Source organism: Dasypus novemcinctus, chromosome Y (genome assembly GCF_030445035.2).
Source record: "Dasypus novemcinctus isolate mDasNov1 chromosome Y, mDasNov1.1.hap2, whole genome shotgun sequence".
Classification (NCBI taxonomy): domain Eukaryota; kingdom Metazoa; phylum Chordata; class Mammalia; order Cingulata; family Dasypodidae; genus Dasypus; species Dasypus novemcinctus.
Window position 1 is genome coordinate 10,006,505 of NC_092216.1, and position 15,685 is coordinate 10,022,189.

General features: G+C 33.4%; 1 protein-coding gene across 3 annotated transcripts in view; it reads left to right on the forward strand.

Annotated features, from left to right (window-relative positions):
- Positions 1–15,685, forward strand: part of LOC139438386 (ubiquitin carboxyl-terminal hydrolase 9X-like) — a 160,252-nt gene that overhangs the window by 4,008 nt on the left and 140,559 nt on the right. For all 3 annotated transcript variants that reach the window (XM_071213501.1, XM_071213502.1, XM_071213503.1), the window contains exon 2: positions 6,982–7,235. In XM_071213501.1, the coding sequence (XP_071069602.1) occupies positions 7,140–7,235 (96 nt within the window). In that variant the 5' untranslated portion in view covers positions 6,982–7,139. The remainder of the gene's footprint in view (positions 1–6,981; positions 7,236–15,685) is intronic.

Consider the following 15,685-nt stretch of genomic DNA (forward strand, 5'->3'; position numbering starts at 1 on the left):
TGTTGTAGGGCCAGACAGGTAATTGATTAAAAATCTTTATAGTTTGGTATTGGGTGGTCTTAAAGGTGAAAGATTTCATGGATCTCCATGTATTAGATCAGGGTCTTCCAGGAAGAGGGAACAGTTAGAGGTGAGGGAATGAAAGTGTAAAACTGTATTATATTTAGGAGAGGAGTAATAGAAACCTGTGGAAATAACATTGGGAGGAGAGAATTATGGGAGAAGAGACAAAGGAGATTACATCATCAGCAATCTCCAATGCTTTGCTAAGTCACTGATATTTCGTTTTTAAGCGGAGGACACTTTTTGCCTTTAAGGGAAAGGGGACTTAATTAAATCTGTTTTGTTTGTTTTGTGGATATAGGTAGAAGATCATTTTGTTCTTTGTGTGGAGGATATGTTGGAGGAGACTCTGGTAGCAGAAGAATTGAAGTAGTATTTTTAACAGGGTGAGAAATGTTTAGAGAGATATTAAGGAATGAAATTAAAGAATGAGATCTGTGGACTGGCGTGATCTGGTGAAAGTGCTACTAATGTAATTCACCTTTTTGTCCCTGGCTAGAATATTTAGAGGAGAGGCAGGATTCAGTAGGAATACCAGCAGAAAGAATTTGTTTTTGTTTTTGTTTTTTTTAGAAAGACAGCTTTCAAAGGTTTTGGTGCCTGGACCCCCTTATAATATAAAAAGTTACCGGGAATCTCATGCTTTTAGTTTATATGTGCAGCAATACTAACATTGACCATATTATTAGTGAAAACGGATAGATTTTAAAATGTATATTCATTTAAAAGAATCATAAAACCAATTACATGTTATCATAAATATTTTTATGAAAAATAACTTTTCCAAGGCAAAAAAACTTTCATGTTTTTGACAATTGAAAAAAAAACAAAACTTTTAAATTGGGAAAATTTTAGGTTTAAGGAAAGATGAGAAAGAATTTCTGTACCCTTCACTCAGTTTCCCCTGTTAAGATTTTCACATTTCACTTTAGTTTGGTACATTTGTTAAAACGAAGATATTGACACTGGTCCGTTGGCTGTTGAATGATCTGTAGTCTTCAATTTGATTGCATCATTATTTTTATTAATGTCTGTTTTCTGTTCCAGAATCCAATCCCCATATCACATTGCATTTTATTTTTGTCAGAGCTCATAGGTCTTCATTTATCTGTGAGTCTGTCTCTCTCTTTGTTTTTCATGACTTTGAAACATGTGATGAGGATTGGTTTTATGTTTTATATAATTGTCCTTCAATTTGAGTTTGTTTGATGTTATTCTTATGCTTAAATTGGGTTATGTGTTTTGGGGAAGAATACTACAGAGATGAATTACTCTTCTAATTGCACACCTGGAAGTGTTTAGAATGTTTTTCATTGAAGAACGGATTTTTGAAATGAAAATCTCACTGTTCAGTGTGCTTGTTGCTGCTTTCATTACGTTGGTGCTTCTAGAGCTTCTCAGAGGATGGAGCTAGGGAATACATGTAAGCATACTAACCCATGTAAGCATACTAACCCATGTATACACATATGTGTAATTATTTCTGTTTTTATGTATGCACATATATTAAAGTAAACATGGATTCATAAAATATTTCCAACTCCAGCTAGTCTCCAACTCTAACACAGTACATAGGGTTTATTGTATTCCCCCATCCCGACCCTTCCATGCTTGCTTTTATCTGTAACTTCTTTCTCTGAGGGTAAGAAACCTGACTCCCAGTATCTACCATCTATTTATGTAATCGTTCCATCCTCATATATTTGTAGTATTGTTTCAGAATTGTTACCTACAAATTTTTGAGATCCAAATTTACCAACTGTTAATGTACAGTTCTTTTTGTCTTTACCCAGAATTTCCAGTCAAAATGCCATTCTCTAACATTAATAATTTCCTTTTATTCCCTCCACTTCCTTTATTGAAGTTCTGCCATACATTTATAATATTAGTTAGATTTGTTTGTCTTAGTCTGCATTTGAAAGTGGATCTCTTGAGCTTCTGGCTTATTTTTAAAGAAAATTTGTATCTACTAAATTTCATTCTTTGTGAGGTATTAAAAGTGAAGACTGCAGGGGGTCATAAGAGGCTACAATAGGTGGTTCTGATGAGCCTTGATCAGAGAAGGTGTCTCCAAGGCAGCCACATTTGAGTTGGAAGTACAGGATAGAGTTTGAACTAACAAGGCAAGGTACTTGTAGAAATGTCCTAGGGAAGCATGCCTTGATGAAACAAGAAGTTAAAAAAAAAGTACTAAAAAGTTAAAATCAGGTCTGTTCTCCTAAAATAATGATTCTCATTCGTATTTTCATATTTTCTTACAAGAGAAAAATAAACCTTGGGAGTTCATCTATTGTGTATTTAATTAATTGCCTTTGATTAGCAGCTTGTCTTATCTCTATCATAACTACATCTTGACAAATAGTATTTTCTATACCATTGTAACGTATTTCTTTTTAAAGTTTTTAGGATTTGGCAGTGCCTCAGAGTATCTATACTCTGTGTAAAGCCTAAACGCACTATGTAAGGGTCATCTTTTATGGTATAGCAGGAAAATGAAAGATTTGGGACTTGGTTTTATTAGAATATCTTCTAACCACCACTACATTGAAGATTTCCAATAAATCTTACAGAATACATTGTAGCAGAGAAATTTTATGCTTAAAATGCTCCTGCTAAAGAAATCTAAGTAGTACTATTAATTTAGAAGTGTTTTTGTGTTCTAAAACAGTTATTTTAATATTACTTAGGTGCATTTTATTGAGTCAGTATCAAACAACTTATTTAAATTTAAATCAGTGCGATTTAATGTCTTTTTTTCTTGAAATTATAATTGCAAAATAGTTTGCAGGTAGTTGTCTAAAACAGGTATTGAAGTTTACTGAATGTTTCAAAGTGGTCTGAAAAAGTAGTGAAGTCTAGTCCTGGTGAAGGCTAAATGTAGCTTGCCTCTTCAATCCAGAATTTAGGGAAGGAAAAAGAAGGCTTAGAGATGTCACTTGAACTTAAAAGAGAAGGGCATTTGTAACAAAGATTAATAACTTTGAGTGTTGTCCTTTAATTTTAGTAAATAAAAGTCTAATGTGTAAAATAGACATAAGGAAAGGTCTTTCAGTAAGTTGAAGGGTAGTATATCAAAGTCACATTTCTAAGTAAATACAACTCAGTTTGAAGCCCTGAAAAGAAAGTACTTACAGGGTAGTAGGAGTCAGCTATTGCTTATTTTTTCTATCTTTCTGCTAGAATGCAGGTTTTATGAAAGTAGGGATAACTTGTTTCTCTTGTGCGTCACCACACATATTCCTCTCATACTACAACAGTATCTGATCCATAGTAGATATGCTGAGTAAGTTTTTGTTTGACTATGCTTTAGTCTCTTGGGTGACGAGAAATTGAGAGAAGGAAATCAACTACTACACCATCAAGTTACAGAGTTGTAATGTGCTGTTAAACTGTATAATGTGTTGTTCCATAGACTTTGATTATAAAATAAGAAAGATGCTGGAATATAGATGTAAATATTAGAAATAATGAAGGAAATTTGAACAGAATGAACTTGGTTGTAACAAGGAATTTCTTGGTAGAGAAGGTTCAACCATCTGAGGCATTTCTGTGATATTAAGACTCTTCAACAAAAAGGCTCCTGGGGAAATGTACAGAATTTACTGCTTATGGGGTCATAGATTTATTAACAGGTCTAAAATCTCTACTTATTATATTTAAAAGAGTATATACTGATCTTTATGTAAAGAAAGGTGATACTTTTCAAGGCATGGAATGTATTAAGATATACTGAAGTTTGAGTATGAGAAAAATGCTCTTGTGATCTAAAGAAATCTTTTCCCTATTTGATTGACTTTATCTTTGGGCTCAAATTTGAGACTAGTAACCATTATAGGCAAAGCTGTTTGTATAGTAGTTTTGTTTCTGATATAAACTTTAAACCTCACTTTATGCATTAATGTTTCATGATGGAATGATAGTTGAGTCAGATTTTAATTGATTTGAATAACTGTTCTGTGGTATGTGGAATATTCTTTTTTTATAGTAAGGAAAATTTTACCATTTCTCTCTTAAGCAAAAAACTGCTTGAAACAATTAAATAAATGTGTGTTATTTAAAAATAAGAGATTAATACATGAGGCCTCTTCTTGAAATAAAGAAACTCAGTATGATTTCTATCAGTTTTCCCCTCGGACATGGTATGAAACCAAATAAATAATGTTCCAAATGTTGTTCTTGGGGTGTAGATAGGTAACATATTTGCAGTAAGCTTTTTTTCTTTTGCGTTAGATCTTTCCTGGTTATAAATTTATTTTTCAAATATTCAAGGTCCACATAGTAGAGCACCAGAAAAGAACAGAAAAGATTTACTGAAGGTTACTGTTGCGTGAGAATGAGACTCTTAACTGAACTAATTAGTATATTTCCATAACAGCTCTTAAGAGTATCAGTATTTCAATATAAAAGATTTGCAACAGAGAGTTGGTGATACCAGCCTTTAAATTGGGTAGCTTCTAAGTGGAAGAAGTTGGATTGGGATTTGAGTTAGGTTTGACTTCACTTTATTTTTAAATGTTCTATAAACATTTCTTGTTCCTAATCTTTGGTTTACCTGAAGATTATCTTCTCAGTGCTTAAATGCTCCAGAAGCCAGTGGAGTTGGAGTGGGGCATATGGGAATACCATATATTTTTTATGTAACATTTATGTAATCTAAGTATCTTTTTAAAAATTAAACAGTATATTAAACCAAAAAAAAACCCGTTTTGGGAATTTCAGGAAGTTAACAAAGCCCAGAATTTCCAGAGGATAGCACCCTTTTGAATCTAATGATAAAAAAAGGGCCAACAAACAAGATAAAGCCAAAGAATCAGTCCCTTGATTTGTCAATAAATAGGACTTTCAATGTGAATCAAATTTCATACCTTTGATCCTTCCCAAAAAAACACTTGGAAACTTCCCAAGAAATTTTGGAGGAATTGGTTGTTTTTCTGAGAGTATGCACTTGTGGCCTCCCTTAAGATCTTCCTGACTTAAAGCAATTTTGAGCACAAGCCAAATGGTGGGAACAAGAGGCATAGTCTTCCAAGAGCTTTTGGGAAGAGAAAGGATAGAGATTGGTGGCAAATTAAAGCATATTTCTTGACTTAGGAAAATGGATTCCAGAAAGAAATTGAAAGGGTAAGGATTGGATGAAGACATTTTCTGGTATCAGAGACGTGTAGGTTAGTAGGAAGTGGAATCAGAGCAATTTTGAAGTGGTAAAGAATTAAGATAAATTGCTCTGATTTTCTGAATTATATCTAAGGAAGATTTTTTAAAAATTCAGTTTTCAAATTTATAAACTTTATATAAAGCTTTTTGAAAAAAGTGGAAAACAGAAGTGAGTCTTTGTGATATGAACGTTACCTTGTAGCAATTGTGTGCATGTGTATATGGTGTGTATATTTGTATGTTATAGATTTGTTTATTTTCTCTCTAATCCTATCCTGTGGAACTGTATTACTCTATATTACCTTGTTTTATTTAATAAAGATTTGTCTGCAGTAGCTACACTATTACCAGTCTTAATTTGCAGTCTCTTTAGTGGGGAAAAAAATAGTATCTCATTTTTATAATTTGCATAGTTGTTATTATTTTTAGTCATTATTAATGGATTTTGAATGTATATGTTTAGTGATTTAAATTGGTTTGAAGCCTGACTGCCTACATTTCATTCCACTCTGCACTTTGTACACTCTGCACAGAGTAAAGGGCAGTTTACTTTTTGTCCTGTGTGCTTCTTTTAATTTATAGTAACTGTAAAGAGAATTAATAACAGTTCATCTTCACAGATTTGTTGTGAAGAATGAAGTGCTTAAACAGTACCTTGGTCATGACAAACACTATTTTAAAATTACTTATTATTTCATGTATGTGTATAGGTTACAAATTATTTTTCTTTGACTTTTCTATTTATATTTGCCTATTTTTTTATTTAGTTGTTTCTTCCTTTTTTTGGTAATGTTTTGGACATAAAGATATTGCAGATTTTTCTCTTGCATACGACTTAACTTTTTACATACACAAACCCAATTTTCATTCTAGTGGCACAATAGAATCACTGGGAGATATTTTAAAGAAGTATTCAATGCCTGAATTTCACTTCCAGATACTTCGATATATTTGGTCTGGGGAGGGGCTTGGACATCAGCATTCTTGTAAAAGCACTTCAGAGAATTCTGATATATAGCCAAAGATGAAAACAAGAATGAATAATGAACATAAAGTATAGCATTTGTTGACTACCTGTACCTCATAGTCATCTGCTAGTCAACTTGTAAGGATTTAAACTGTTAGGACCGGTATCCCTTGTTTGAGTCCTAGAGTGTACTTATTGGTTGCCCTAAAGGATTTTGGCAGAAAGGACTGCCCCAAAATGGAAACCCAATATTTGGTGGTATTGGAGAGCTTGACAATTGTTGAAATTTCTCTGAAGTTTATAAGTTTATATTGAAATCATTTGACATCTTATTTGAAAACCATTTACATTGTTCTTGTACAGTGCAAGTTTAGTTTGCTTTTCATTTTGAAATAATTGTAAAAATCAGGTTATTTTGTTTCTTTATGTTTGAGTATTTATATTTTCATAATGTGTTTAAAGCAGTGATTGATAAGCATTTCATAGTTTCTTCCTTTATGTAATTTTGCCATTCTGTAAGTTAAAACGAAAGCTAAGAAAGAATTTTCTATTCTTTCTAGAATATATATAATACACTGTGTTTCTTTGGTAACTGATGGTGCAACAATATCTATTAAGTTGAATTTATTAATAATTCATTAATGAAATTTTAGCTTTTTACTCCTGCCTCTCATTTTTATAGCTATCTTTTATTAATTATAGAGACTGGTGATTTTTCCATACATAACAAATTGGGATGATTCCTTATTTCATTATTTTTATATCTAAAACTATTTTTTCCTTACTTTTACTTTTAGGTTATGAGATGGTCTCTGCAAGATGGTCTGTTCTTGAATTGGAGATCTTTAAGACTGACATATGCTGGTACTTTATTTTCTATAAGTGGACTATAATTTCTTCTATTACAACAACTACATAAGCAGACAAAATTGCGAAGACTTGTTCTGTGTTGAGTATGACGGCCACAACTCGTGGCTCTCCAGTAGGAGGGAATGACAACCAGGGCCAGGCTCCTGATGGACAGTCCCAGACTCCCTTCCAACAGAATCAGGTATGACATTAATAATATCAGTTAAAGCTGTGTGCGCTTTGGGTACTGTGGAATATTAAAAATGGAACATATCCAGAACAGTTTGTGAAGTAACTGTAAAATCATAAAAGCTGTAATTTTAAGTTACACTTTTAAAAAGTAACCATGCCTCTTAAAATGTATAGGAAACCTCAACTACTGTGGATTCTTGAGAATGAATCCTGGTTATTTCATAGGCTCAAGTCAGTTCCCGTTTTTCAACTCTAATCTTCGTACCACAATACCTCTTGATTCTGGCTAACTAATAGAATATTTAGGCTTTAGTTTCCTTATCCACAAAAGGAGAATAAATAAAATAATATTTGTGGTATCGAAGTTTTATGCTCTCCTAATAGTTTTTATTTTTATTAGTTCTTTCCTCTTACTTCTTTAGTTTTGGTTCACTATTCTTTTCCTAGTTTCTTGACATACAAATTTAGGTAAGTGATTTTTAGTCTTTTTTCTAAAACATGCATTATAAAGCTACAAATTTACCCTAAACCATATCCCACAAGCTTTGATATATTTATATCCATTGTCATTCTGTATTTTGTCATTTGGACTTCAAAGTTTATAGAAATGTAGTAATTCATTTTAAGTGGTTGTGGATTTTCTAGTTATATTTTGGCATCGATTTCTAGCATCTGTGGTTACAGTATATATTTTCATATGATATTCCTACCTGGGTTTTTTTTTAAGACTTCTTATGTGCTCAATTTTGATTCCATGGGCACTTGGAAAGAATGCATATTCTGCCATTTTTTAATGTAGCATTTTTAATGTAGCATTCATTATACACTTCAGGAATTTCCCACTTTGTTCATTGTGCTTTTCAAATCTTCTGTATAGTTCCATGCTTTTCAGGGGGTGAAATGAAGAAAGAAGGATTTGTTTGGTTATCAGTTGTTCAGAGTTCTGCTAGTTTCCTCTTATGATCGTGGACTTGCCTTTTTAACTGTTTTGTTTAGTCATTTTCTGCTAGAATTATTTTATTTCTGTGTTATAAGATGCCTATAGATTGAAAATGATACTTTCCTGGTGGTTGGGCTGTCAGTCTTTATAATTTCCAATTTTGCTTCCTACCTTAGGCTTATCTCTCTGATTTTAACGTATCTCTACATTTATCTTTTGTTCGTCTTATAAAGTAGTCTCTTGCCTTTATTTTACTTTTAACTTTAACTATGTATTATATTTAACTATGTTTTGTGCTGTTTTTTCATTTCAATGTAAGCATTGATATGTTTGAGTTAATGTCTGCCTTCTTTCCATTTATTTTTTTCTCCCTTGCCCTCTTTTGGATAAATCAAATAGTTTCTTATTATTTTTATCCTACTTTTTCATGGCCTTTGTTAATTTTACATTGAAAATTTTTTTCAGTTGGTATCTTATAGACATGACAATATTTATCTTTAAAAATTTAATTGTTGTAACATATATGTGACAGAATACCATATTTTGTTTTTCTATTCATCTGTCAATATTTGGGCTGTATCTGCCTTTTAGCTATTAAGAATAGCGGTGCTGTGAACATTAGTGTACAAATAACTGAGTCTCTGTTTTCAGGTAATATGGATATATAACAAGAAATGAGATTTCTGGGTCTTGTGGTAATTCTGTACTTACTGCCATACCTTATTTACATTATTTTGTTAACTTTCGTAGGTTTTTTATTTTCCTGATAATGTTCAGTATACAAAAAGTTTTAATTTTGATGAGGTCCCATTTAGTTGTTTTTGTTCTCTTTTATTGCTAGTGATTTTGGTGTCATAAGTAAGGTTGTCAAACAAAAAGTTTTTTAAGATTGACCCCTATGTTATTTTTAAAAGAGTCTTAGGGCTTAGCTCTTATATTTACTCACTTATACATTGAGCTAGTTTTTTGTTTATGTGGGAGATAAAGGGTTCATTCTTTTGTGTATGGATATCTATTTTTCTCAGTTCCTGTTGAGAGGACTTAGCACCTTTGTTGAAAATTCATTGTACAGGTTTGCATCTGAACTTTTAATTTTGTTCTGTTGGTCTAGCCTTCTGATAGTACCATACTTTTTCTATTTTTTATTTTTATTTTAGCTTTGTATATGATCTGGAATTGGAAATTCCATTAAAAAATGGTTTTCATCTTTTAAGATGACTGGTAAATTTGGGGTCAGTGTCTTGCCATTTCAACATGAATATAATGACAGTTTTTCAGTTTTGCCTAAAAGGCTGCTGGAATTTTGATTAGGATTATGCTGATTCTGTAAATTGTTGTGGTTATTGACATCTTAACAGTATTGTTGTTCAATTCATGAATCCAATGGTTTTTTTCCCATTTATTTAGATCTTGAATTTCTTCCAGCAGGTCTTTGTATATCTGTCATTAAATTTATTCCTTGATATATTCTTTCAGATGCTGTTTTTATTGGAATTGTTTTCTTTATTTCCGTTTCTAAATGTTGATTCCTTGTGTATCCCGTAACATTGCTGATTTACTTATTTACTCATAACTTTCTTGAGGATTCAGGAAATTTAGAAAATATAGGATCATGCCATTTGCATATACAGTTTTACTTTATTCTTACCTGTTTTTGGGTGCCTTTTCTTTTACTTCCCCAATTGCTGTGACTAGCATTTTCAGTACAAAGTTGAATAACAGTGGTTAAAACTGGTATCCTTATTTATTGCTGAGTTTAGGGTAAAAGTTATCAGCGTTTCACCTTAAACATTAGCTGATAGGACATTTTGGTAATTATGGACATTGTAATTAGCTGCCTTTGTCATGTTGAAGAATTTCCCTTCTCTTACCACATATCTTGACTTTCGTAAATCATGAAAGGATACTGGATTTTGTCAATTGCCTTTTCCATATCAATTGAATTATTTCTTTTTTTATTTTCATAGAACATGAATTTGTTATTTTCATGGAACTCCTATAACAAAGTACCACAATCTGGGTGACTTAAAACAACAGAAATTTATTGTTTCACAGTTCTGAAGGCGGGATGCCTGAAGTCAAGGTTACCAGCAGGGTCGTGCTTTCTGAAGTCCACGGAAGAGAACTTGTTTCATGCTTCTCTTCTAGTTTCTGGCAGTGACCTTCTAGCAATCTGTGGCATTCTTTGCTTTAGTCATAACTTGGTGTTCTCCTTTCTGTCTTTCTTTCTGTGCCAATTTCTTCCCTTTTGATAAGTACTCTTGTAATATTTTACTCCGGCCACTCTCATCCAGATTGGCTCATCTTAATTAATAATATCTTCAGAGACCTTGTTTCCAAATAAAGTTAAATTCACGGAACCAGAAATTGAACAGGTCTTTTTGTGGCATACGATTCAACCCATAGCAATATATAATCTGAAATGTTTCATTTAAATGATTTTTATGTTGACAATTAAGTTGGCATTAATTACACTCTCATTGTTGTGCTAAACATTAGTATTATTTCTAAATCTTTTCATCCTTCCAAATACTCTACCTACTGAGCAATGTAACTCCCTGTCCTCCCCTTACCTTCTGATACTTCTGATACAGTATGAATTTCTTTTTTTAGGGATTTGATAGAAGAGAAATGATACATTATTTGTCCTTTTGTTTTCTTGCTTATTTCATCGAACATAATGTCTTTAAGGTTTATCTATGTTGTATCCTATGACAGCACCTCATTCCTTTTCAAGACCTTTCTCTGTTGTTGCTGCACATAATTCTGCTTGTATTTCAAGAACCATAAGACATTATTGTAATCCTGTACTATCGTCAGGGTTCATTTGTATTTGCACATATATTTATCATTTTGTAGTTCTCTCTTCTTTTTGCAATTTTGTTTGCCTCTGACGCATATTTTCTTTTGCTCAAAGCTGTTTTCTTTAGTTTTAAAGGTGCGCGCTGAGTACACTGATTTTGTTTAACTGAAAATGTCTTTATTTCACAGTCATTTATAGACGGTATTTTTTGCTTGGCATAGAATTCTATTTTGGCTTTTTTGCTTTTTTTTTTTTTTTCAGTCTTTTGAAGATGTTTGTAATTCCTTTGTCCTCTTCCTTTTCCCATTTCTTTCAGAAGTCAACTCTGACTCTTATTGATGAAGGCAACTATGAATTTTATTATTGTTGTTTGGAATATTATATAGATTGATTTTTTTTATGGTTTTGAAAAATTCTCAGCCATTATCTTTATAAAATTTTTCTACCTCTAGTCTTTTCCTTTCTTTCTGCATTTATACAACTGCTCTAGTGTTTTTTTTTTAATCCTTGTAATACTTTCAAACTTACAGGAGAGTCAGAAATATAAAACAAACACCAAAGAGAATGTCAGCATACCCCTACCTACCCAGAAAATCAGATCCGTAAATTTTAACATTTTTTTCATATTTGCAATTCCTCATTCCCTCCCTCTTTGTCTATCTATATAATTATCAAATCATTTTCTGAACACTTAGTGGAGCTTGCTGTTTGAGGACCTACTACTACCATACATTTTCTAAGAACAACATTTATCCATGTAACTTGTGTTTCATGGAATTTTAACACTGATATAAAGTTTATAGTCTACATGCTATTTTTTTCTATATATGTCCCAATAATGTCCCTTTGAACCTTTTCCTCCTCCCTTATAAAGTCCACCCAGGATCAGGTATTGCATTTAATTGTCATTGTCTGTTTTAGTTGCTCTTAGATAGGATTAATCACATTCACAATATTGAATACCCTTAAAACCTCCCATTACTAAAAATTTCCATTCTCTTAAAGAAAACCCCCCACATCCTTTTTGCAGTGATTTCCCATTTTTCATGTCCTCCACCCTTGGCATCCTGTACTCTGATTTTTCTCTGTGACTTTGTGTACTCTGGGATGTGTTCTGTGTAGTTATTACAGGGCTTATATTTAATATTTTAAATCTATAGTAGTAGTTTGCTTTGCTACCAATTTAACTTCAGTAGTGTACGCTATTTTTCTGTAACTTCCTATCTTTATATATCGTTCTTACAAATTACATATTTATACATTAGACATCCAAGACTACTGATTTGTCATTGCATTTTTTAAGTCTATTTTTTAATTTTCTTTCATTTATTGAAATATATCAGTCATACATAAACATACATAAACAATAAATGTACAATAGTTGTAAACTTATAAAACAAACATATATAACATCAAACAAGCATATATAACATCTCACCCTACCACCAGTAACTTGTTTTTAAACCTTTTTAACTAATGATTAAAGAACCTTGTCAAAATATTACTACTAAACAAAGTATTTTTCCTCTAACCAATCCGATTATTATCTTTATATCATTTATATATGAACATACATAAACAATTAAGTGTATAGTAAAACTTGTGAACTTACAAAGCAAACATGCATATCATCGTACAGGGGTCCCATACATCAACCCTCCACCAACACCTTGCATTGTCATGAGACCTTTGTTAGGAACTATGAAAGAATACAGTCAAAATCTTATCACTAATCATAGTTCTTTTCTTAAATTTGGTGTGTTTTTCCCCCAGCCCACCCTATTATTATTTTTTAAATATATATTTTTTATGACAGAGTTGTAATCTTATGAAACAATCATGGACATGTGCAGAATTCCCAAACAACACCCCTCCGTCAACACACCACAATGTGGTGTGTCATTTGTTACAGATAAAATATCATCTGATTATTGCCATGTCCATAGTGTACATTTGGCTCACATTTTCCATACTGCTTCAGTAACAACACAGTACATCTTTTGCAAGAATATTATATTATTACTACTAACCACAGTGCGTAGGTCACTCCAGCTGTATTTTTCCCATGCTTCTCCACATTCCCAAGCCCTGCAGTAGTGATATACTTTTGGTCTAGCTAACAAAGGACACTCTTGAATCTGTACTATCAACCACAATTCTCACCCGCCTCTTGGTTTACTGTACTATCCAGTTCCTAGATTATTCTCAAGCATTCTGTCATTTGGCATTTACATAACTAGACTACCATTTTCAGTCACATCCCCATTTATAAACTAGCTGTTACTGCGTGTTACCATCCACTCTATACATTGCCATACTTCTACAGTAAAGCAAATTAAAGCTTCTACATACATTAAACATCAGTAGTCCATTCAGTCCTACTCTCATCTCCTTTAAGAATCTGCCACCTACCACCAGGTCTTGAAGGTATTTTCCAATAATTTCTTCTAGAAGTTTTGTGGTTCTTGCTTTAATTTTTAGTTTTTTGATCCATTTTGAGTAAATTATTGGATAAGGTATGAGAAAGGGGTCCTCTTTCCTTCTTTCAGCTATGGATGTCCAATTCTTTCAGCACCATTTGTTGAACGGATTGTTCTGCTTGAGCTGTGTGGGTTTGACAGGCTAGTCAAAAATCACTTGACCCTAACGGTGAGGGTCTGTTTCTGAACCATCAGTTTGATTTCATTGGTCTATTGTGTCTGTATTTAGGCCAGTACCATGTTGTTTTTACCACTATAGGTAGGTATTATGATTTAAAGTCTGGAGATGAGAATTTATTTTCCTTTTTATGATGTTTCTGGCTATTCAGGACTCCTTACCCTTCCAAATAAAATTATTGATCGTTTTTTCAATTTTTTCTTTAATGCTGGTGGAATTTTATTGGGATTGCATTAAATCTGTATATAAATTTGAGAAGAATTGACATCTTAATGATATTTAGTCTTCCAGTCCATGAGCATGGAATGTTCTTTCAGTTATTTAGGACTTTTCTGGATTTTTTTAACATTGGGTTACAGTATTCTGAATACAAGTGCTTTGCATCATTGGTTAAGTTTGTTCCTATTTGATTTTTATCTATTTTTTTTTACCACTCCTGACACTTTTAGTTACTTTTATCTATATAATCTTCATTTTCAGACTCTCTTGCAGGCCTCTGTCTCCTGTCTTTTCTTTTGAGACTCTAGCATACCCTTTAATATTTCCTGAGAATCTGGTCTCTTGCTTTGATATTCTCTCAGTTTCTGTTTATATGTGAATATTCTAATTTCACCCTCATTTTTGAAAGACAGTCTTGCTGGATATAAGATTCTTGGCTGGAAGTTTTTCTCTTATAGTATCTTAAATATATCAGACCACTGTCGTCTTGTCTCCATGGTTTCTGGTGAGAAATCAGCACTTAATCTTTTTGGATATCCCATATATGTTATGCATTGCTTTTCTCTTGCTGCTCTCAAAATTCTCTCTTTGTCTTTGGCCTTTGACATTCTGATGAGTATGTGTCTTGGAGTTGGTCTGTTTGGATTTTTTTGGATGGGAATATGTTGTGCTTCTTCGACAGGGATATCTATGTCCTTCAACAGGGTTGGGAAATTTTTTATCATTATTTCTTTAAATATTCCTTCTGCCCCTTTTCCCTTCTGTTCTCCTTCTGGGACACCCATGACACGTATGTTTGCACCTCTTTTGCTGTCATTTAGCTCCCTGAGACATTGTTCAATTTTTTCCATTCTTTCCTTCATCTGTTCTTTTGTATGTTCACTTTCAGAGGCCATTTCTTCAAGCTCACCAATCCTTTTTTCTGCCTCCTCAAATCTGCTATTCTGTGATTCCAATGTTTTTTTAAATTTCATTGATCGCACCTTTCATTCCCAGAAGATCTGCTGTTTTTCTATGTATGCTTTCAAATTCTTCTCTGTGCTCATCCAATGTCTTCTTAATATCCTTAATCTCTTTAGCTATCTCATTGAATTTATTAAGGAGATTTGTTTGAACATCTATAATTAGTTGTCTCAACTCCTTTATGTCATCTGGTTGCTTCTCGTTCCATTAACTGGGCCATAGCTTCCTGTTTCTTGGTGTGGATTTTAATTTTTTGTTGGTGTCTTTGCATCTGGCTTACTAGAGTATTTTTTCTTGGTGCAGGTTTTCTCTCTAGTTTAGAGCTTCCTATGATTTTTCTCTCGCTGGTTATGCAGTAGGAGCCAAGCATGTAGTTGGTGCTGTAAGCTGTGGAGGCTCAAGCTGCCCTTATTGCCCTTTGGACCATTGAAGCTTCTTCCAACTTTCTCCTTTGCTGGGGGTAGGGATACAGTCACAGCTTTGTGGAATAATCCACGTGCAGGCCTAGACTGTAGTTGCCCAGAGAGACTGATGAAGCTTCACATCCCTTTCTCCCCTACCTGGGGCAGTGATGGAGCTGCAGGTGTGGGTAGCAATTTATGCGGGGTGGGTCCTAAGATGACTCCAGTTGCCCTGGTCGACTTCTGATTTTCAGTCTATGCCAGCCAAAGTTCTGTGCAGTTACCTGTATAGGCTGGTGCAGGGCTCTTCAACCTCCTCCCCCCCCGAGGCGGGGCTGAAGCCTAGGCAGGCTGCAGGCTGATCTGCGGGAAGGAAACGGTCAGACTGGCTTCCCCTCAGGCTGGGGGTGGAGTCAGAATGGTGGTTACTGGCCTCTTTCTGACTTGGGCTGGCTCTCACCCCAGCTGTTCCCAGG